Genomic DNA, 17,770 nt, shown 5'->3' on the forward strand with positions numbered 1-17,770 from the left:
CTAGCAAGCTTCAGCTATATAAGATCCCATCTCAATAACAAAATAGGGGTGGAGAGATAGCTCAGCAGTTAAGAGTCCTCACTGCTCTTCCGAAGGACCCCAGTTCAATTCCCATGCTGGGCAGCTCAAAATTGCCTGTAATTCCAACAGCCTCTTCTGGCCTCCACAGGCACCTTCATGTGTCATATGCTCACAGATGCATACACATAAATTAAACAACAACAAAGCAAAACAACTCCATCCTTCGAGAGATAAGTTAGAAAATTCACCCATGAAACAAGAAAAAAAAACATTAAAAAAAGAAAACAAGAAAAAAAGGAATTTCTTGCAAATTAAGAAGCGTGGCTGGAGAGATGGCTCGGTGGTGAAAAACAGTCTGCTCTTCCATAGGACCCTGGTTCTATTCTAGCGCCCACATGGTGTTCACAACTGTTACCACAGTCTGAGGATATCCAAGGACACCGGGCATGCATGTGGCACACAGACACATATGCAGACAAAATACCCACACACACAGAGTAAATAATCAAAAAAAAAAAAAAAAGAACAACAACAACATGATGGCAAAAATAAAATTATCAAATGGGGTCAAAAAGGTAAAGCTGAGAGCTGGTGAGAGGCCTCTGTGGCAGAGGTGCTTCTATGCAGGAAACCTAAGACAAATGGGATAACAAGCACTTGGGAAAGTAGGAAGGCAAAACAGAATCAAGTAACTGGGAAGTGTGGCAAGAGAATTTGAGATCTGGAAGGATCCCCCAAAGAAAGCAATGAAGAAGACACTGCAGCCAACAGGATGGTAATATGGGCAGTGGACTCGCTGTGATCACTGTAGACTGAGGAGGTGGGTGTGGTGGCCTGCATGCTAAAGAACAAGTGAAAGGCTGAAAAGATGAGGACAAATCATAAGGTCTTGAGTGGCAGATCAAGGGAGGGATCCTAAGCTACACAGTCCAGGCTTGTCTTGAACTCACAGCAGCCTCCTGAGTGCTGCCATGCCTAGCGACACTTACTTTGAGAAATCCTTTACATTTAACTTCCTTCTGAACAAACTAGGTTTGAGCAACACTTCTAGACAAGCTAAGTTCTTACTACCCTGATCTAGCAGGTGATCAAGTGCTCAACCAACCACTGTGAAAGGACACCGAGGGACCCCGTGCTTCCCTCCAATTAACCTGCTTGAAATTCTGGAATATTTACAGGATATGCAAAGCAGCTTGGTATCTTTTAATCCTTTTATAACCAATACACATTCTGTGCAAAGAAAAAGTCATTTGAAACTGTCAACAGCATGTCTGCTTCTCTTAAGACCCAAACAATCTGGGGAATGTGCAGCAATGATGGTGACTTTATATAAGATTCTACGAATAGAAACAGTTCCCTTTCTATGGAAATAAAAATCAATGTAAGGAATGGCCCAAGGCCTCAAACACAGATCTGAAATACAGACTCACTAATCGATCTCTGTCATTCTGGAGAGAAGACATAGCTTTCTTCAAGCTCTGCATCTCAGCTGGGCTGGAGGGAGATGAAGGGGCTGCAGCCCTCTGCTTCCCTTCCTCCAACTTCCGGAATTTCTCCAGCTCACTCCACAGGTGATCTCTCTCAGTCTGTAAACTGGTCATGGCCTTGGAAAAGGACTGCACTTTGTTGTGACAATCTTCTAGTTGCGAAGATAGGTGAAGCAATTGCTCATCTTTGGATATGAGCTGCTGGTTAAGTTTCTCAAGGTGGGACAAGCTGTTCTCAGTGGTGGTTAGGGGAAAAGCAGCCTGGGAAAGAACGTCACTCTCTCTCCTTAACTCCTTGTGCTCTTTCAGCTGGGTCAGCTCCTTCAGAACGGCCTCATACTTCTTCTTCAGGTCACCAAGCTCCTCAGTGGCATGATCTCTGCTGTCCTGCAAGGAACTCATGGACCTTCCAAAAGACTGGATCTGTGCCATAAGATCTTTGTTCTCTTTGGTTACCATGAGTAGCTTCTGCTCCATCTCGACCAGGTCTCTGGCGAGCTCTGCCACCCTCTCTTCTGCTGTTTCTGTCTCATTTCGCATTATCCCTGCATCATGGTGGAGATGCTTTAGTTCCTTCTTCAGCTTGTCCTCGATTTCACTGACCTTCCTGGTAGCTTCTTTCTGAACACACACCAACTCCTCTTCCAGTTCTGCAGCTCTCTTCTGGGAAGAGGAGAGCGCTGCATTTAACCTCTGAACCTCCTCCTCTTTGTCTTTCAGTTGGGCACCTAGGGTACCTTCTTCCTGCAGGGCTGCCACTTGTCTCTTCAAGCTCTCAAGCTCTGTAGACAAACACTGTTTGTCCCCTTGGAGGGCATCAGAGGACCTCTGCAGGCTTTGCCTCGCTTCCTCCGACCCCTTCAGCTTCTCTTCTAGTTTAGCACATTCATTTTTCAACTCCTTATTTTTCAGTAGTTGCACATCAAGAAGTTGCTTTTGCTGACAGTCCTTTATGACTATCACTTCGTTCAGGTCTTGCCTGTACTGGATCAGTTCGGCATCTAGCTTGGCATTCTCAGAATTGAGGTCATCCATATGACTTCTCAACCCTCGAATTTCTTCCTTCAGTTTATTATTCTCAGCAGCAGCTTCTTGGATGAGTTGGTCTTTTTCCAAGATCACAGAGAGATGTCGGTCTTCCAGCTGCTGATAGTCACTTATTATGCGGTCTCGGTCATCCTGGAGCGAGGCCATGGATTTAAAAAAGGAATTCAGCTGGGCTTTCTGCTCAAGGTTCTCTTTCCTGATATTTTCCAATGTTTCCATGAGCTGATTGGTTTTCTCAACAGCCTTTTTGTTGTCTTCTTCTAAGGTGGCATTCTCCTCTTCCTCCTGAGACAACAGATGTTCTAATTCTTTAATTTCCTTATTGTGTTGTTGGCACAGCTCAGCGACAGCTACCTGTACTGCCTCCTCCTTGCCTGAAAGCAGGCTTACAATCTTCTGTTCCTTCATGTGGATTTCATCATGCAATCTACCAGTCAGCTCTCTAGAGGCCTTTAGGTCAGTCTCGAGTTGTTCATAACTGAACTTACAATTTTGGATTTCAGCTTCTTGCTGCTTTATGATCCCTTCCAATTTTTCTTTATGGTCTTTACATTTTTCTAAAGAGTTATTTAAGTCACTTGACTGGTCTTTGAGATCCTTAAGTTCTGATTCCAACTTAGCTACTTCATTCATAGAATTGTGGTATAGTTGTCGAGTCTCTTCTAGCTGGGACACAAGTTCTTTGTTTTCCCCCTGCAGGGTATCACAAACTTTCTGTTGATGTTGGAGCTCTGTCTGGGCCTTGGACCCCCAAATTTCCTTGTCATGTTCAAGCCTAGGAGATGGGGTTAGGGGAGAGGAGGAGGGAGGAAAAGGAGAAAAATTAACTACAGGACATACTACAAATCAGTCAGCATTCATTATAGAAGGTTCTAATAGTGATCTTAGTTCTCTGCATCTATACACAAGTACTAACAAGATCCATCACACAGAAAAATAACATAGCTGCATCACAGAGATCTGAATCATGAAACCATATTATTTATTTTAGTGATCCATTTTGAGACACTGAAAAGTAAATCAGCCCTGGTCATCACCATTTCATCCTACCTTGCTCCAGACAAGCTAACAGTGGGTTTCTAATCCTGGTCAAAAAAAAAAAAAAAAAAAAAAAAAAAAAACAGTAAGGAAACAAAAGGGGAGTATACCGAGGGTGGTGGCACTGTCAGTTCCTGAGCTTGAAAGGTGATATTTGAGAGTGTAAAGACTGGATTTCTAACTGACAGAGAGAGCATAGTTGATGCAACTGTGGCCGAGAGGACAAGACCATTTAGGACACCTAAGCAATCCTTCGGGAGTAAGCTGGTGGAAATATACACAAAAGTAGTAAGCTGTCAAAAAATCCTGACACAAAGATGAAGAGAAAGAGAAACTTATGTTATCTCTTAACAGAGATATGGGGGAAAACACATCAGTGGCTCTATGTTAATGATTTTATGTTAATACTATTATAACAAGTCACAAAAATGGAAAAAAAATGTCAGAAGGGAAAGAGGATATACATTCTAAGGGAATTGAAAACAGAAATGGATTCTGTAATTCTAATAAGTAAAAACAGCTTAAAGACTTGCTTTGCCTTCACAATCTCACCTGGAGATATTGGTCTTCAGTTCCTCTGTATGGATGCTCATTTGATGAAGCTGATCCTTTAGAGCCATGCAATTCTCCTCTTTTAGTCTGATCTCCTTTTCTTTGGTTTGAATAGCATCACCAAACTTCTGCTCCCATTTCTTGGCTTCATCGATGACCCTGTCACGGTCATCCTGGAGGGACGACATGCTCTTAGTGAAGGCTGCAAGCTGGGCCATGGTGCTGTCCAGGCTTTCCTGCAGCTGCTTCATTTCTTTGTCTTTCTTGGCTACAGTGACCTGGATCTCTGCAAGTGTGTCTTCCACACGGGTCTTTTCTCCATGCAAAGCATCCAGTTTCTCTTGCATGTTGATTTTCTCTTTTAGGAATTTTTCTTCTGCTTGCTCCAATCTTCGCACCAGATCTTCATCTTTTTGTTTCATCTGGTTTTTGATGGCTTCTTTGTTTGACTGAAGTTCCTTTTTCAATCTGAGGTTGTCTGCTAGCACTCTCGCAGCTTCACTTTGGGTGTCATCTAGCAGTACTTTGAAGCTAGATAATTCCTCTTGGGCCTGTTTGTGGTGTTCAACTGCCTGTGCCAGATTTCCTTTGGTCACGTCCAAATCCTTTTGGGATTCAGTCTGGACATACTCTAGAGCCTTAACGGTCTTCTCCAGAGCACTGATCTTCTCCTGGTACCTGATACAGTCCTTCTGCAGCTGCTTTACCTCTTGCTGTTTTTCTTTCAACAGCTCCTGCAGCTCCTTTGCATGGCTTTTGTTGCCAGCTCCTTTCTGGGCACCTTGTATCTTCTCTAAATACTCTTTTCGGATTTCTGTCTCCACCTTTGTTTTTTCCTTGACCAGCTGCTGCTTTTCTTCTTCTAATTCACTCATGCACTTTTTAAGGTTCTGCATTTCAGATTCTAGTTGCTCATTTTTTATTTGAGCATCTGTAACATCCTGATAATAATTCCCAATGCTCCCATTAAGTTCTGCCAGCTGATTCATAAGCCTCTCTTCTAAATCATCCTTTTCCTCCTCTGCCATCTCTTTTAGCTTCGTAACTCTGGAAAGTTCTTCTTGGATTTGCTGATTTAATGTGTTTATTTTGGCAACTTCTTCCTCAAGTAGTTTTAATTCACCATCCTTTGCTGATATTTGACTCAGGAGGGCATTTTTCTCATTTTCTAATGTCCGATTAAGTTCCCTATCACACTGTTTCTCCATCTCTAACTCAGCAATTCTTCCATTGAGCTGATCAAGCTGCTGTAGGTAGTTATTGATGTCATCGTGGGAGCGGAAAGTCTCACTAATGCCAGGCTTGGCACTGGTCACTGACAGAATACCTTCCGGTACTTCAACTTTAACGCTCCCGCTCTGGGAATCTTGCTCTTGAGACTTGCCCACCATGGCTTGTGTTTCCTCTTTTTGTTCATTGGACTTCTCAGTGGCCTCTAGGCTAGCTTGTTTCAGTATACCGTCTTCTACCTGATGCTTCAGACCTTGAATCTCTTCACTCAGAATGTCTTTCTCTGCCATTAAAGCCTCAAACTCCTTAGAAAGGGTTTTATACTCCAGTTTGACCCTTTCTAGTTCCTCCTTCAAGCTGGAATTGGAAGAAAGAAGAGCTTCCATGCTTTCTTTGGCTCCTCCTATAGGCTGGGCCTCTGCTCTAAGCCGATCGTTTTCTTCCTCCAGCTCAAGGATCTTCTGTTGTTTAGATTTAGCAAACTTTCTCATCTTTTCTTTCATCTCTTCCATTTCGTGTTCTGCATCCTGCAGCTGCTTTTCCGTCTCCTTCTTGTCTGTCTCAATGCTTCGTAACTTTCCATATAATTCTTGTTTCTCTTGCCTGACGCTTTCCACCACATGTTGAATTCTTTCTGCTTCATTGCTCACATTCTCATAGGACTGCAGAAGAACTTCATACTCCTTCTGCAGCTCCTTGTGCTTCTCTTGCCATTCGGTGATCTCAGCCATCTTAGAACATCTCAAAGACTCAAGTTCTTTCATCAGCTTTTCTTTATCTTCGGTAAGACCCTCCAGAGCTAGTTTCAGGCTTTCACAAGAGCCACCAAGGCTCTGATTTTCCAGTAAAGACCTGTCCACTTCTACAATGAGTTTGTCTCTTTCTTCCTGAAGAAGGGCTAGCTTCCTTAGGAATGCATCTTTCTCTTTATTTTGAACAGAAATCTGGCTTTCCACATCTGCCAGAGACTTGGTCAGGTGTTCAACGGCATCTCTGGCTGAAGACAACTCCTCTTGCAGAGTCTTGTTTTCTTTCAGAGCCTCCTTTCGGGAGATGAGGGCAGCCTGCAGTTTCCTGTGTATTTGTTGCTTTGCTTTAGTTTCGTCCTCAACCTGCTCCGACTTCTGCTTCAGCTGACAAAGTTCTAGCTGGGACTGCTTTAGCCTCTCCTCATAATCCTTGGCATGCATGTCCATCTGTGTATGCAGAGCCTTGATTAAATGCTCCTGCTCCAGCATCTCTGCCTGGACTTTTGTGAGGGTCTCTTCTTTCTCACTAAGCTGCCCAGAAAGGTAGCTGACCTCTTCTTCCTTCTGGGCCATGTGCTTCTGCAGTTCATCTAGTTCATGCTGTAATGTTTTCAGATGTTCCAGGCCAGCAAGTTTTAGTTTGCTGCTTTCCAGTTCATGCTGCAGGATTTCAGCGTGGGCCTCAGCTTCATGGGATGCAGTCTTCCAAGTCTGGATTTCTAAACCTTGTTTACTGATCTGTTCTTGTAACAGAAATACTTCTTCTGATTTCTTAGTCAGCTCACTTGCTGTAGAACTAACTTTCAATTCCAGCTCTTCTTTCTCTACCTCCATTTCTATTAACTGGGCCTTAATCTGGGCAACAGAAACAGTAGCCTGGAGAGCTTCTGCATCTCCAGGACAAGAGGGCTGAGTTATGTGTAAGTCAAACTCTGCAGCAGGTTGGGCAGGCTGCTGTTCTGTGTCCTCGAGTGAAACCTCTTCGAATCCTTGAATGGGAAGACCAGGTTCCCACTGGTTAGTGCCTGGGAGTTTACTGTCTGAAGACTCCCTCGCTTCAATCTGGAGTTGCCTCAGCTGGTTTCCCATGTTTTCAATTTCCTTACTCTGTTTGTCAAATTGCTCCTGAAGGAGACTATAAGCATCCTTTTGTTTCCCAAGCTCTTCCTTTAGATGTTTCTCTCTCTCTTGTGCCTTTTTCAGAATCACCTTGCGGGAAGTTAAGGCTTCTTGAAGCTTCTTTTGAAGTTGCTCCTTTTCTTTTTCAAGGTCTGATGTCTTTCCCTCCAGGTCTGCTGTCCAGTGTTCCCCACTGCCTGCACTGGGCGGGCTGCTCACGTGTGTTTCTTTCACAGGTGCAGCTGAATCTCCAGCATCCTTGGCGCCTGTGGTTAATTTCTGAATAGTTGCTTGATTTTCACTGATCTCCACTTGAAGCAAATCTATTTGCTTTGTCTTATCTTGCAAGTTCTGATTCATCTGTTGGACCACAGCCTGTAATTCTTCTTCGGCTGCCATCCTTTCTTTCAAATCTCTCTTTATGTGCTGGAGCTCCACTTCTTTTTCAGATATTGTTTGTTTTAAAGAAACTTCTATTTCTCGACACTTAGAAGTTTCACATTTTTCTGGGTCATCTTTGTTCTCTCTATATGGTTCCAACTTTCTCTTCTCACTCTCCCCGTGTGCAATCTCTTTCCTACATTCCTCTTTCGCCTTGGCTAACTCCTCCTCCAGAGTACCGACTTTTTGTAGGAGCTCCTTTCGGTGAATAAGCGCTGCATGCAGCTTCCTCTTCCTCAGCTCGCTCTCTTTCCTCAGAAGCTCCAGTTCCTGCTGAAGCGCCTCTTTACTCAGCAGCCCCACCGGGCTGGACTCATCGTGGCTATGATTAGAAATGACTCCATGACTTTCTTCTACCTGCTCTTTTTTAGCTTCTTCAGCTCTGGACAATACATTGAGCTGCTCCTTCAGAGTCTTAATCTCAACCCCAAGAGAGAACTTCTCTTCATTAAGCTGAACCATTTTCTCTGTCATACTGAAACTGAGTTCAGTTACCTGCTGATCCTTCTCCTGGATGGTTTGCTGGAGGGTCTCCACATCTTTCTTTTTCTCTACTAAGAGTTGGTCCATTCTGGCTACTTCTAGTTCCTTCTGTGATAGAGCCTGTGAAAGCTCTTCCACCTTTTCTGAGATGTTCTTCACATGTTCTGCCCTCTCTATCACCTCACTCTCCTTCTTCTGCAGCTGGCTTTGCAGGCTTTTTATCTGAGTATCCTGTTGAGAACATTGTATTTGCACATCATCAAGTTCTTTCTGTAAAGCTTCAATCTTCACGTCCTTTGATTTGGCTTCTATGCTTAGGCTGTGGATCTGTTCTGTGAGCAGGTTGTGCTGAGTTTTCTGGCTCTCGTAGTCCAGACCTCTTTGCTTTTCTGCTTCCGCAAGGCTGCTTTGCAGCTCTTGGACCTGAGCCCTCAGCTCGGCCAAGACATCAAGCTCTTTTATCCGAGAAAGAAGCTGGTCTCGCTCCTCAGACAAAACAGTGAGCGTGCTGTGGGCATCCTCCGCCTTCTTCTTAAGTTCGTCAATAAGCTCGGTTAAGCTGCTAATTTCCTTATCTTTCTCATCTAAATTTTTCTCATGAATTTCTTCTGCCTTATGAAGGCTTGTCTCAAGCTTGAAAATTTGAGTTTTCAGACTTTCCAATTCACTCTGGTGACACTGGCAAGCATCTGGTACAGAGGAGGATTTCAAATCCACTGCAGCCTCATTTGGAGACCCTGCCTCAGATGGTGGAGGCTGGTCTTTAGTGCTATCCTGTTCCTCTTTTTCAGCTGCTGGAACACTGCTCTCTTCATTGAGCATGAAGGGGCTATCTCCTGCTGTTACTGAAAGCGGCCCTTCACTCTCCAACACCTTCACTTCTTTCTGGTCAAGGACCTCAGAGTTCCCGTCAGACCTCTTGCCCTGCAGCTGTGACTTAAGAAATGCAATTTCCTCTTGAGCTTCAGTCATTTCCACTAATAAAACTGACAGTTCTTTATGTTTCTGAGAAAATGTGTTCTCTGGGTCATCTTGTCCACTTTTTTTGGTCAAAGAATCACTCTTGCTAAACTGAGTAACATCAGGGACCTATTAAAAAAGAAACAAGACAACCAGGGAAGATCTTAACCAAATATTTCATATAGTATTAAAAATAGCCACCATACACTAGCATTTCATGAATTTTCTAAAACTTGCAACCTTCTGGTCGAAACTTCTTTTATACCACAAAGCTACTAAAATTTGTAAAACTGCTTCTCCCAAAATGAACGTGTAGGATTCAGATAGCTCAACTCCGAGGGCTCTTTCTAGTCAAAAGGCCCAAGGAAGTTTGGGATCCATTTTCCAGATATTTCCCATATGAAACCATTCTTCTTCTAGGTTAAAACACCTAGTTATTTCTCCTAAGAGTTGCGTCTAAGAAAGCAGGCAATGAATTAAAAACCCCATCCCACACCAAGGAGTAAGCCATGAGATTTCTTTTCCTAAGCAATGAAATAGGAAAGTTGTAAAATTAAACAAAATAAGCATTATCACTGACAAGTAGATTACCAAACAAGTAGATGCAGATGAGTTACCAGAATCAAAAAGCCCCAACCCAACTCTGCTGATGACTAGGATGGACCCATGTGGCAAACATGAGACAAATTATTAGACTCCTGTGTTAGGCTACTGAATCCACACCATCTCCATTGATGCTTGCTTAGGGAAGAAAACTAGCCAGTCTCACAATGTATTTAATTAGTTTAGGTTCAGTAAGAAACCCTGCCTCAAAAAACACATTTGAGAGAAACCAAGGAAAAAAACCTGACACTGGCCTCCGATCCACACATACACAGGCACACACTGGCATGTGTTCACGCACGTGTGTGTGTGTGTGTGTGTGTGTGTGTGTGTGTGTGTGTGTGTGTGTGTGTGCGCACATATACACACATCCATCCCATATACAGATACACACAAAGAAAGGTGTGGGGGGATGTGGGAGTGGCTCACTGGAAACAGTCCGTGCTAGAACCTGAGTTTAGATCCTCAGCATCCACGTAAATGCCAGGCATGGTAGTACCTGTCTATAATTATATCATTTTTCATAAGTATGTTCTTGTTAATTTAGAATTCTCTGCTGTCTGCATGATTGAGACTATAATTCATAGAGCTCTAAACTAGACTCAGTACTAGACACTACAGGGGAAACTCCTATAACTTCTTCATGCCACATTCTCATGTTTCCTACAGGCAGGAGAGTCCAATGCAGAAAACAAAATCATCCATCACTGGGTTTTATGTAACCTACTGCTTTTGTTCCGTTATCCAAAGTGCTTTTATTTCCTCTTTCATTCTCTTCCCTCACTCCCTACAGTATCTACAGAGTTCAGTTCACTTTTTGTTACAATGGGTGGCCCCACACCCATGCATGTATCAGTAATACTAACTGACTTAGTTGGTTATCAAAAAAATAAAAAGACATGAAATTGGAAGAGGGACATGCTAGGGGGATATGTGGGGAGCTGGAGGAGGGAAATTGGGGTGGATATGATTAAATATCATACATGTATGTACATGTGTGAACTTCACAATAAAAGAAAATTTCAGTTACAAAAGTCACAATTTTGTAAAGGCTCCTTTGAAATATAATCCTGAGTAAAAATTGCCAGCTGCAAGACAAGAGAAATTCAAGAGATTTTGTTTAATCTCTACCAAGAAACAAGCTGTGTGGTTTGAATCAGATTGTCCTCCACAGATTTGTGTATTCGTACACTGGGTCCCCAGTTGGTGGTGCTATTTGGAGAGGCTTTGGAGGTGTGGCCTTGTTGGAGGAAGTATGTCACTGGAAGTGGGCTTTGAGAGTTAGAAGACTGGATCCATTCTAGTTCACTCTCTCTTCTTCAAGCTCATGATGAAGGATCAAACTGAGTTACTTCCTGCCCCTGCAGCAGTGCTTGCTGCCTGCTTGCCATGTACCATGATGAACTCTTTCCTTCTGGAACTTTAAGCCCAAATAAGTTCTTCTTTTAGCTGTCTGGGTCATGGTGTTTTATTACAGCAACAGAAAAAGTAACTATTACACAGATACTTCTATACTTGTGTTGGTTTAGGACAAAGAATTCCAAATATTTGGAAATGAATAAATGAAAAAGTCTAATCATTATGAATCTCTCTCTTTTTTTTTATTAGTTCAATGAATCTCTTAATACACCCCATGGGTAATATAATTTTCTGTTAGCACTAATAACTGTTGGGGTTACCTCCTCCTAATCTAGGTCCCATTGTGACTGGGTCAAGTGCTCACTTACCTCACAGACTGCACCATCAGTCTCCCCTGATCTATTCTTAGTCTCCAGAAGGGTAATTTGAGAAGACAGTTTTTCTGAAAGTCAAAAAGTAGTATCTTTAGTCAAGATATGTGGAACATTTGAAAAAAAAAAACAAGTAGTTGTACTAAGGGTACTTGAGATGCACAAAATAATGAAGAAATAAGCAAAGTAGTTTGCAGCTGAAAGCACCAAAAGAATATGAGATATCAGACACCATGAGAAAAATATTCTAAACAGTGAAAGGTTTAAATGGCCATAGATGCAAAGACACTTGAGGTGGAATAGTTACTTCTATGGTATAATCTGGAACTCTACCGCCTTAGTGTATTGGATTTTTGCACAATTGCACTTACAATGTTTTCAATGCTTTTTTTTTAAACAGATGTTCAGGCATTAAAGTTAAGCACTAAAAAGAAGCTATGCAATCTCAACAAGCAAATGAGGAACAGAAGGGGTTACAAAGCTGTATGGACAGCTGGGATCAGAATCCAGGTCTAACTCTGACATAGGGTAGCAATGCCCTGGAAGAGAAAACTGTAACACTGACACTAGTACCTCCAAGAGGCTTATATTCCTTCTGATAATCTAATCACACTAAAGAAAGAGTATGGTTTTTATTCAACATCTCAAAGCCTTAACATGACCTACTGGAGCTCTTGTGTTTTGACGCTTTATCCCCCAGCCTCTTCTATTGCCACTTTTTTTAAAACTCTACTACAAAAACCCAGAGCTTTGTTCTGTTATGCAAACACATTAAATTCACTCACATATCACAGTTGTTCTGGCTTTTTCTCTGATTAAAATGTTCTTTGCATGACTGCTCCACTTTTAGTCATTTAAATGTCAAGTTCCCTATCCTGACCTCTAATACTGCCTTTCTCTTACCTGAGATTTACTTGTAGTACCCGATTTCATTTTTATCCTAATATTTATTACTCTAAAGTGTCCTTTTTGTATTCATGTTTATGGCCCATCCTGTCTAACATGTTCATAGCTGTGTCCTCAGCAAATAGAACAGTGGCTGGCTCATAGGAAAGGGAGAATATTCAAGAAACAAATGATTTCAAGACAGTACATATAATACACTCAGACATCTCAAACCCCTGAGAAAAGAGTATAGCTGTAGAAATGACAGTACAAAAAGTGACATGACACCAATGCAAAGGCAATTTATGATAGCAGACACAAAAGCCAGTTCAGAAAACTCACAGGACCTGCAAAGCAGGTGAAAACCACACAAACTTTCAAAATGGTAAAATAAGGATTAAGTACTTTAAGTGAGTGAAACAGTGAAGTTGAATTGTGGCTTTACCATCAATGGCAGGAATATTTTAAATAATTATGCACTATGCATAATTTCCAGGTAGGAGCTAAGTAGAAAACTATAAATGGTTACATGGAGATATTGGATCTAGTTTTAGAAAGGTTGCTTGGTGTCTGCTCCTACTCCCAGATAATACAGCACAGTAGTCAGATGCTCTGGAGCAGAGGTTCCCAACCTGTGGGTCATGACCCCTTTGTGGGGATTGAATGACCTTTTCACAAGGGTTGCCTAAGGTCATTGGAAAACACAGATATTTATATTACAATTCATAACAGAAAATTTTTATTTATGAAGTAGCAAAAAAAATAATTTTGTGGCTGGGGTGACCACAACATGAGGCACTGTATTAAAGGGCTGCTGTGCTAGGAAGGTTAAGAGTCACTGCTCTGGGTGAATGAGAGAGGTTAACACATTATCATTATGCTACTGAACTGAGGAGGTTCTTCCAAAGCACACCGCAGACAGAAGATAGGTTCATTCTCATTGACTACTCACACAGACCAGTAGAACGAAATGATAATACAGTCATCTTAATCCAACAAAATTTCATTTGGCAACTGTTAACTTGCCAGGTGCCAGGTGCTACTAAGTTTAGGTAAAACTAAAAAAAAAAAAAGTCCTCTGCCCTAAAGAGCTCATACCATTTCTTCAGGGGGTTTACAATGAAACACACACACACACACACACACACACACACACACACCATCCGAATACTTTAGTGACGGTATAAAAGGATGTTATGGGAGCACAAAGCACTTAACCCAGGATGAAGACTGAATTCCCAATGAAGACAGTGCCCTGGTTGAGGGCTGAGGGCTGAACAGCCCGACTTGGAGGAGGAGTAAGAAAGAGTTCAACCAAGATGTGAACATGAGCAAAAGCCAACAGGGAGTCCACCTTTATTTGACTTACTGATTTTTCTAGGCTCCTTCCTTTCCTCATTCTACCTATTAAAAAATTCAACATCTTAGGATAGTCCCATATGGGCCATGATTCCTAGAAGAGATCATTGCCATTCCCAAATGAATATAGACCCTTCAGAACCCTGCAGCATTTGTGGGGCATATCATAAAATGCACAGCACTTCTCCACACTATTTATTAGCTTATCGTGGTAACGGCCAGCTCTGCTTCCAGGGATCCTCAGTATAGAGTCACAGGAGCGACATGTATACAGTGCTAAGAGCAGAGGTGCTTCTGGGGCAAGAAGACAGAATTACGGTTTTTATTCATACATACCATTCTCAGCTTTTAGCTCCTCCAACTCTACAGTACAAAGGAGCAGGGCTCTCTTTTCATCCTCTAGCTCCATCACTCTCTTCTGCAAAGAGGTGATATTCTCCTCAGTGACTGCCTAAAGTATAGAGAGACAGCAAATTAATAATTACCTAGAGAAAGCGCTCTCATTGATGTCCAGAGGGCCTCTAGCACTTGTATCAGCTCAAAGTTCTCCAGCCATGAGGATGCTTTAGAAACACCATCTACCCCTTGGTATATTTCTGGAGGATTTTTAAATTCTGAAGACAGAAAAGGAAATGAAATATATCCCCCATAAGCGTCCAGTACTTTGGGTTTAGAATAAATCATTAAAGCCTGGATTACAAGGATAGAAATCCCAAGTCAACTGTGTGTGAAAGAATGTTTTAAAAGTTCACAAGTGACACCTTGGATTAGATTAAAGCCAGAAAGCAGCAAGGCCTGGAGGAAAATGAATACAAACGAGATTTCTCAAGAGGAAGAAGAATTGCGATGGCTGTACTTTGGGTTTTTCCATTTACAATAAAAATGCTCTTCAGTTTAACTCATGTATCCAGAATGTTTAGTGACAGGCAAGTATCTGTTACTAAATCTTCAGTTTTTTGTCCTTTTACACATTTTTTACCCTTCAAGGGGCTTATTTTATACAATTTTCCATGTAATTCCATGGAAATTTCCACATTAAGCTATAGTGTTTGCACAGCATGCTTGATCACAAACCTTCACTGTGGATTAAAGAAACCACAGGGCATAAGTTTTAGGGCTTGGGATTTTTATCTAGAGAAAGGTTTCTAGTTTGTAATATACAGACAAACAAACAAACAAAAAACTCCAATAAAATGGCCATAAAATTTGGCAATAAAATGGCCAAAAAACTCCAGGCCATTCCACCTGGAAAAAGAAGAAAGACTTGAGGAACAAAGCAGCAGTGTGAAGACCTTCAGTCAAGGGGTGTTAATTCTGTACATAAATTCAGCCTAAACTCCACCTGCACAATAAATGATGTAACTACCAGTCAACTCAAACCACCCACCTAAGACAAAAATAATCAACTGAGTTTTGGGGTTCTCTAACATGGGCAAGAGTTTATAGTGTGGGTCCATGTTATTGGCTGATAAAAAGTAATCAGAATGCTTCAGACTTTTTGAAACAGCAAAACAGAACCTCCCAAACAAAGCATGCATAGCATTTAGGTAGGAAACTGTGATTCATTCGCAAGGCAAAATATAATCAACAAAGACTAATCACAAAATGATACAAATGTTGGATTAGCAAGAATGAATTTATTTATTGTGGTGATAGCAATCGAACCCAGGGCCTCATGCAGGCTCAGCAAGTGTTCTACCACTGAGCTACATTTTTTGAGTCAGAACCTCATAATATAGCTCAGCAAGATGGCCCTGAACTTGAGATGTCTTGTTTTTACCTCCTCAATTCTGTTCTTACAAGGATAAACTACCATGTCTGGCTGCAAGCTATGATTTTAAAGAAGATATTATACCTATGATAAGACATAATATGTAACAATGAAGGAAAAGGCAGGAACTTTTTGGTGCAGACAAACAACTCTATACAACGAAAAAAAACGAAAATCTAGAATAGAAAATCAGAAACATAAAATGAAAAATCCAATTGACAGGCTTGATAGAAGAATACAGGTAAAAGAAGAAAAGCATAGTGAATTTGAAGACAGATCAACAGAAATTAGTCTAATTATTGAAGAAAATGACATAGCCTCAAGGACATGTAGGACAACATAAAAGTATACTTTAATTGGAGCATCAGAGGAGAGGAAAGACAGAATACGCAGAAAAATTATTTTAAAGCTCAGTGGAAAAATGATACTTCCATCTATAGGAACAATTATTTGAATAATTACTGAAGAACTTCTGAGGGAGATGTAAGACAGAAGACAACAAAATATATTTTTAATATCCTGAATAAAAAAGGCCAATACAGGATTATAAATCCATTCAAGAACAAAACAAAATGCAAATACTAGATAACACCATGAGAATTTTTCTCTAGTAGACTCAACAAGAATATGATGGTTATTCTAGAAAACCATGGTATCAGGTGGAAAACTGAACCTCAGAAAGGAGAGAACATGGCACATGTTAAGTATGTGGGTGAATATTAAGTCAATATTTTACATGTTTTAAATACATGTAACTAACCGTTCAATGCATATATGTTAACAATATGTGCTAAGATTTAAAACCTTAACGTAAACATTCAGTAAATACAGTATACTGAACAGGATGAGAGCATGTCATTACAAGGTTTCTATATTTTAGGTGACACAGGCAGGAGTCAGAAAAATAATCTAATGGCAAAACAGCTTCCAAAGTTATTGCAAAATTGAAACCCAGGGATTCAACAGAGTCAATGAAGTCTAAGCACAGAAAATATGATGAAGCGAGGCCAAGGCCTATTAATATTCCAGTGTTCAAAGACAATGATGAGATCTTAAATCAAATTATAAAATGAGATTTCTTATTAAAAACAAAATGACAGACAAGATAGCTGAGAAGTACTCTTTAAAGTGTTGAAAGCAAAAATAAAACAAAAAAATCCAAACCTATCAATGTAGAGTTCCACAGTTAGCAAAAACTACAAAGCAGAGATAATATTATAATTAGCTATATAGGAGCTGTAAGAACCTATCACCAGATGCATGTCTATGTCTGAACACACAGACACAGGCACATGCACACACACACACTGCCATCCATACCCACAGGATAGTTAAAAGCAGTCCTTGACACAGAATGGCATCAGATGGAAATATGTAAACCAGAGTTAGAAAATTGTGGAATTTTATCAGAACAATTTTATTTCTGCTTTTCTCTACAATGGCAATTTAAAAGAATAAATACAACAATAGGTATGAATCACAAAACAAGTGAAAATGGGACACTGCATGACTAGAAATAAACCATGTGAAATTATGGTGGAGAAGATACTGTGTACGGTGATGACAATATGTTATACCTTTTTAAAAGTTTAGATACCATAGCTGAATGCACCTGACAAAACACATTCATGATATACTTACAATTTATGCATTTAATGGTTTGTAAATCTTACCTCTAGAGAAAAAGAAGAATTGCTCAACTAGTATACCTCAACTACCAACAAATACTGAAATGTAGTTAATAATACACATGCTGAAATATTTGGGGAAAAAAAGCTCCCAATGTCAAAAGCCTACTGTGAAAAACATAAAACATTAAGATGAACTGATGGACAGAGATGGACACAAGGACAGATAGCTAATAAAGCAAATGCATATAATATGATATTATGATACAATCTAGAGGGGATATGAGTTTTTAGTATAAAGCTGTTCCAATCTATGTGAATAGTTGGAAAATGTCTTAGTTTAGGTTAGCAAATGTTACTTATGAATCACAATACTGTTTAGAGCTTGTCTTAACAGCTCTGTCAGTGTGGGAGGGCATCATCTCACAGTAGAGGTGATGAACACACCCAATGCAGCGTGGCCAGCCAGATCAACTAAGAGCACCAGACTCCCTTTGTTCTGATACATATGCTCACTAAGTTCCTTGGGGTGATCATAAATAATCTAGTTTTCCACAAAGACAGCTGGAGAGGGAAACAGGTATATATTGGCCAGCCAGTCATCTGGAAAACAAGCTTGTTTACTGTTAATATATTTACTGAAAGTATTATGGTTTCTCTAATAGAC

General features: G+C 40.8%; 1 protein-coding gene across 27 annotated transcripts in view; it reads right to left on the reverse strand.

Moving 5' to 3' along the window:
* Golgb1 (golgin B1) overlaps positions 1-17,770 on the reverse strand; it is a 57,291-nt gene that overhangs the window by 9,713 nt on the left and 29,808 nt on the right. For all 27 annotated transcript variants that reach the window (XM_027412721.2, XM_027412734.2, XM_027412735.2 and 24 more), the window contains 4 exons: positions 14,041-14,155; positions 11,458-11,531; positions 4,146-9,256; positions 1,452-3,330 (listed from right to left, as the gene is read on the reverse strand). In XM_027412721.2, coding sequence (XP_027268522.1) covers positions 1,452-3,330; positions 4,146-9,256; positions 11,458-11,531; positions 14,041-14,155 — 7,179 coding nt within the window. The remainder of the gene's footprint in view (positions 1-1,451; positions 3,331-4,145; positions 9,257-11,457; positions 11,532-14,040; positions 14,156-17,770) is intronic.

This window comes from Cricetulus griseus, chromosome 4, assembly GCF_003668045.3.
Source record: "Cricetulus griseus strain 17A/GY chromosome 4, alternate assembly CriGri-PICRH-1.0, whole genome shotgun sequence".
Classification (NCBI taxonomy): Eukaryota; Metazoa; Chordata; class Mammalia; order Rodentia; family Cricetidae; genus Cricetulus; species Cricetulus griseus.